At 33.2% G+C, this 6567-nt stretch overlaps 1 protein-coding gene across 1 annotated transcript; it reads right to left on the reverse strand.

Moving 5' to 3' along the window:
• Positions 1-214: 214 nt before the first annotated feature.
• On the reverse strand, positions 215-6327 carry LOC137398236 (uncharacterized). Its single transcript, XM_068084343.1, has 5 exons — positions 6269-6327; positions 4925-5065; positions 2883-3023; positions 2065-2205; positions 215-323 (listed from the first exon to the last, which is right to left on the reverse strand). The coding sequence occupies exons 1-5, from the start codon at positions 6325-6327 to the stop codon at positions 215-217; spliced, it is 591 nt and encodes a 196-aa protein (XP_067940444.1).
• Positions 6328-6567: the final 240 nt, after the last annotated feature.

Raw genomic sequence — 6567 nt, forward strand, 5'->3', positions numbered from 1 at the left:
CTAAGCACATTATTATTGACCAATACAAGTAGAACAGCCTAGTTGGGGTCCAGCTTTAGTTAGCAAACTCTGTGAAACTCACAGTGTGAATGTGAAGGTTGTACCAAAAGGGTCTACCTAGAGACGACGTGTTCAGCAGCTACAAAGAAGATACTCTACTAAGGAAGATGACAACCCTGGTGAGGAACCTAAGATGTTAAAGGAGCCTTAACCGTCAGTACATGTACCACATCCAGCTGTACCAGATCCAGTTGTACCACAACTTATACCCACTACTCGTAGAAGTCAGAGACACAGTTACAGACTCGCTGACAAAGATGAATCTGGAGCACACAGCCCTCACAAGTGTAGACATAACAGACAGCCCTAATACACGCCTATAGCTTGGTCAGAAACTGTTGAGATACTTGAAAGTAAAAAAATAAATTATTGAAGGTATATTATTGAAAAGCTAAAGACTATATTTTTATCCTTCATTAAAGTTTTTTGATACTTATGCTTTTTTTTAGCTATAAGGCTAACACATTGCTATACAAATGAAATCATGTTCTGTGCTCATCAGTTTAATCTAAAGTCATAAATATAAATGCTATTACTGTTATGCAAACACTGGAAGCACTAAGTATTTCAGACTTTTGAAATAATCACATTATAAACTAAAAGTTATTAAGAAACAACAGTTATCATGGTTACCTTCATGGTTATCATCAAGCTCATACTTTTACGGTGAGAATACCAAACATTGTAGGTTTGTGGTCTATTATTAATAATTGATACATGAGTATGTACCATCAGCTAACATCATGTCAATATGTTCATAGTAACGAGAATGTAAACTATATACTTATAGTCTGTCAGTAACTGCTGTTCTCTGCAAAAATAGAAAACTTTGTATGAAAAATAGCAGTCGTGAAGATGAAGACAAAATGCAAATATTCCTGAATCCAGTTATCGATAAGCAAACATTATGAATACACTTATAGTCAAGAATGAAGGTGCAGTGTTGCAATTGTTTAACAAATTTGAACATATGCCAGAAGGATTAAAAAAACCAATCTTTTAGGATGAAAAAGCATTGAACCAAAAACATGTTGTTTTCGGCTCAATGATTTTTTGCATGTTTTCAATTTACATTGTCTCAAGCTAAAAGTACAGTATACACTTAGCCAACGTATAAAATTTCATTTCAACAACATTGAAACTTTATGGTAAAATATGTATTATGCCTAATACATTCTAAGATCTTCTTGAACTGACCTCTTAAGCAATTAGATACATGTAAATATAAACACCAAGCCTAACTTTTTAATTGAATGACCTTATGACTTCATAGTAACTGTAGGGTACTGTACAATGGTACATTGTAATTGGTTTGTGTCAAGCTCTTTTCTGATTCTCATTATCCCCTTCACTTAGTTTATGGTATATGACTAAAATGATTTTAATATAAACAAAAACCTTTGATGTCAATTTATCTCGATTGTTTCTGAGCAGAAAGGTATATTATGTAAAGCGAATATAATAATAAGTAGTTTTTATGGCAAATATAAAAACAGTGACTTATGTTAACTATACACAATAACAGCACACACTGTGGCAGTTGGACGATCTATGTCACCATCGCATGTGTTCGAGGTTTGAATCAAATATATGTAACTGTTGAGGCTGTACCTCGTGTCATTTATCACCAATCGACCGTCATGATGGTATTTATGAATAATTGAGCAGTAACATATTTTCTCATCTTTATCGCCACCTAGCCTGTTAAAATAGTTTCTTGCTTTTTGGTAGACTCATCATCTATAGTGATGGGTGACAATTTAGTTCCAATAACCATGAGAGATATTTTAAGGCTTTAAAAAATGATGATTCAATTGAATTCTCATCAACATTTTATCGCTTGAAAATTTCTGTCAAACAAAACTAGGAAAATTAGCAGCAGAAATATGTTTGTAATTAACCAGTAAAGGTCAAAAAGTATAATATAATGAGCTATATTTAAAATCTTCTGGCTGTTGATATAAAAATAGCTGGAAGTATCGTTTGTTTGAAAATGTTACTCACCTTTCAGGTAGAGTTGTTAGCTGGCATTCATCGAGTGTCAGTATTCTTGACCTACCAAGACTGGCAAACACATCTGGTAGACCAGCAGAAAATTCATTGTAGGAGAGGTCAACTTCTTGCAGCTGAGTAAGCTTTGAAAAGCTATAATTAATGAAAAAGATCAAACATTAAGATATCTAAGATTTCTACAAACATATAAACATGAAAATTGTTGATACAAACATTTCAATAAAGTGTCAACTACTCCAACATGCGTATCTGCAAATATTATTTTAGTCTGCTATATGTATTCCCATATTATTTGAGAATTTATTTCCTTCATGGTTATCATCAAGCTCCTACCTTTGACAGTAATACTACTATAAATTGTAGGCCTGTAGTCAATTAGTAATGATTGTTACATGAATATGTGTCAGCTAGTGATCGGCACCGATCGATCGTCATTAGGATTCTTAAGAATTATTGCCGAGTAACTTATTTTCTCAGCTTTATCGACACTTAGCCAAACCATGTCACAACTATTTTTTGCTCTTGTGTAGATTTATTATATACAGTGCTCATTTACAATTTAGTTTCAAGAAACACAAGATAGGTTTTTAAAGGTTTAAAATTATTAATGATGAAATTCGATTATCATCAAAATATTCCCGCCTACAAATAATCTCTCCATCAGCAGATCTAAAATTAGGAGCAGAAGCATGTTTGTAATATACCGGTGAAAGTCAGTGGGCATTCTATATTAGGCAAAAGTTACCACCTTTTATTTCTGTTAAGATCAGAATACCTGGATGCATTATCAGTTTGTAAATATTACTCACCTTTCTGGTAGAGATGTCAGCTGGCAATAAATGAGTGTCAGTTTTGTTAAATGATTAAGTCTAGAGATTACATCTGGTAGACCATGAGAAAAGTCATTGAAACTGAGATTAAGCTCTTCCAGTTGAGTAAGCTTTGAGAGGCTGTAATTCGTAAATAAGGTCAAATACTAAAGCATTTAGAACTCACCTTCAAACAGCTAAATGTGGGAATTGTTGATACAAAAAATTCCATATATTGTGGCCTACTTCAACATGTATATCTGTAAATATCCTTTTAATCTGTTATCTCCACATATATCATCAGTTTATTTTTTACGGTTGTCATCAAACTCATTTTTTACAGTAATAATAATATAACTTAGAGGCGTATGGTTTATCAGAGATGACTCTCACATTAGTATGTGTCAGCTAGTATCAAGCTCACTTCTTCATACTCCTGATAATATAAACTATACACTGAAAGACTATCAGGAATAACTGTCATCCAAAAATATAGTAAACCTGGTATATGACAGTGGTATATGACATTGCAGTGGTAAGTGCGACAACTAAATGCAAATAGGCCTCAATTCTTTTACCAAAACAAGAATAATATGAATATACTCATAATCAAGAGTGAAAGTTTAAGTGTTGAAATCATTTTTCAATGTTGAGAATATGTCATGAGGATGAAGAAAAAATTGATAAGTGATAGAAAAAAATCAATGAACCAAAGATGTGATTTGCATGCTTTTAATTTACATCATGGCAAGCTAAAAGTACAGTAGACCCTTGACAACATAAAAATATATTCCAGGAATATTAAAACTGTAGGGTAAAATATATTCATTTTACCCTATAGCATACCTATAGTATACCTATATATAGTATACCTATAGTATACCTATAGTATACCTATAGCATACCTATAGTATACCTATAGTATACCTATAGTATACCTATAGTATACCTATAGTATACCTATAGTACACCTATAGTATACATATAGTGTACCTATAATATACATATAGTATACCTATAGTATATATAGTATACCTATAGTATACCTATAGTATACATATAGTATACCTATAGTATACATACAGTATACCCATAGTATACATACAGTATACCTATAGTATATATAGTATACCTATAGTATACCTATAGTATACATATAGTATACCTATAGTATACATACAGTATACCCATAGTATACATACAGTATACCTATAGTATACCTATAGTATACTGTAAGTCATTCTATGTTCTTCCCAAACTCATCCCCTTGGCCATTCCAAAAAAAAGAAAAACAAACAGCTTTTCAATTTAATGTCTGTACATATCAACTGTAGAGTACGGTACATTGGTATATTGTAATTAGGTTGAATCGAGAATTGTTTTCTTCTGCACTTCACTTTCACTTGGTTTATGGTCCATGATTATGATAATTTCATGATAAGCACACACCTTTAATGTCAATTTAAATCAATTTTTTCTACGCAAAAAGGTATATCTTGTAAAGCGAGTATAATAAAAAGTAATTGTTAGGTAAAAAAAACCATATTTATGCTTACTATAAGTATCAAGAACAGTGTCTGTTTGACCATCTATCTAACCATCAACACAGTTTTAGATTTGAATCAGAGATTTCTTACGATAAAATTGCACCTCATTGCATTCCTCGTCAATTGATTGTCATTAGGTATTTACAAATAATTACATAATAGCTTATTCTCTCATCTTTATCGACACCTAGTCAAATTATGTAATAGCGATTTGTTGCTGCACTCATCATTTATAGTGATTATTGACAACTTAGTTTTGCCAACAACTAGAGATGTTTTCTAGGTTTAAAAAGCTGACCCAAGTCAATTCAGTTCTCACCAAAATATTACTGCCTACAAAACTTCTGTCAAAAATCTGGAAACTTAGCAGCAGACACGTGCTTGTAATAAACCAGTACTGGTTAGAAAGCATAATATAATGAACAATCATTACAACTCTTTTACTGTTGATATATGAATAGCTGGAAGTATTATCAGTTTGTAGATGTTACTCACCTCTCTGGTAGAGATGTTAGCTTGCATTCATGGAGTGTCAGTTTTCTTAAATTTTTAAAACTGGCAAACATATCTGGTAGACCACTCAAAATAGCATTGTAGGAGAGGTCAACCTCCTCTAGCTGTGTAAGCTTCGAAAAGCTGTAATTCATAAAAAAGGTAAAAACCTAAACATCTAAGACTTTTGTCAAAACAGAAAAATATGTAAAATTTTGTTACAAAAAGTTCAGTGAATTGTGGTTTACTTCAACATGCATTTCCATAAGTATAAATTTAATTAACTATAAGTATCTCTATGTATATTATCAGTGTTTGTATTTCCTACATCATTCCTATACCATCAAGCTCATACTTTTACAGCGATATTGTAAAGGATTTTGCTGGCCTTCACTCAGGCACAATCTAGATCACAAGAATTTCTGCCTACAATGTAAGGAAAGTGAATATTGTTTCATTTGTTTTATTTGACGTAATTCCCATTAGTAGAGCTATGACTACTCTGCTCTCCTAGCGATAGCGCTCCTTATATATATGTGTATGAATTTTACCCCGTGCCGTATAATTGAACCAGTAGGAAACCATATAGGAAAAATAATTAATATGATCGCTAACATGTGGTCTTAGTTATGACCAAACTGAAAGTGTTGAAAAGTATTAGCAATATAAATCTATAATAAGGACAGAAACATTATTAAAAAATTAATGCAAAATATATAAAAGAAATTATATGCAGATGTACAAGAAGATAAAGTCAGAAATAAGTTCGAGGCCTGCGTCAACCACACACTATTCTCCACTAACAATTAAATCTAATTAAAACCTGCAAAGCAACCAGCCAAGCCAGCCTCATGCAAGTCAGCGTAATGTTCTAATATGTAGCCTCTCTAATTATTAATGAATCGTCTCCACTGTAGTCATTCAGTCATATTGGGGCTCATGTCCTAGTTCCTGTGGTACGGTGTTAAAGTCTGTTTCATCAGTATACATGCTTGCAAGGTGGAGTAGTTGTGTCCTTGCCTTTGTTAGATCCTGTTTTTTATGTAGCAATTAAGATTCTGAACCCAGCACCATACCGTGTTCCTCTGTGCTTTAGTCATCTGATATATCTAGCCACTGCATCGTTGAAGCTCTCGTCTAGTACAAGATGGACGGTGGTTTAGTTCTACTGTATTGAGGACGGGATTAATTTCTTTATCCTGGGGGACATTGCTAGGTGTCCGCGGTGCAAGTCTGTATTCAACTCATTGTGGCCTTCTATAAAATATAGATTTGTCTCTTCTCTAGTTTTGTATTGGGGCTGCGCTGCAGGATGTTCGTAATTCGAACTATCGTGCAGATTTTCACTTTTGGTTGGCCTGCGCAGTCGTCTTGTCCGTTTCATCGAGCTCAACATCTGGATACATTTAGGAAGAAAAATCTATTAATTCTTTGTTATCTTGTATGTGGGTTTTGGCTGATGACTGGAATCTTCTGGCCTTTTAATGTTTAGCTTTTTACATGGCTCGAAAGTTGCCAAAGCACTTTCAAGTTTTTCTGAACATCCATGATAGGGCTTTAATGTGGGCTGGTGCTGAGTCGATGTTTAGCCCTGTCATTCTTACACATAGGTAGGAATAGGCCAGAGGGTTTTAATTTGGTAGGAA

The sequence above is a fragment of the Watersipora subatra genome, chromosome 6 (assembly GCF_963576615.1).
Source record: "Watersipora subatra chromosome 6, tzWatSuba1.1, whole genome shotgun sequence".
NCBI classification, from domain to species: Eukaryota; Metazoa; Bryozoa; class Gymnolaemata; order Cheilostomatida; family Watersiporidae; genus Watersipora; species Watersipora subatra.

What these genes read in the sequence shown, in the direction of transcription:
- LOC137398236 (XM_068084343.1), bottom strand. Translation starts at nt 6,327, where the DNA reads ATGTATCCAGATGTTGAGCTCGATGAAACGGACAAGACGACTGCGCAG. An exon ending in ACTGCGCAGGCCAACCAAAA is followed by an intron (nt 5,066 to 6,268) that starts GTGAAAATCTGC and finishes TATGAATTACAG; the next exon opens with CTTTTCGAAGCTTACACAGC. An exon ending in CTAACAACTCTACCTGAAAG is followed by an intron (nt 324 to 2,064) that starts GTGAGTAACATT and finishes TGTGTGCTCCAG; the next exon opens with ATTCATCTTTGTCAGCGAGT.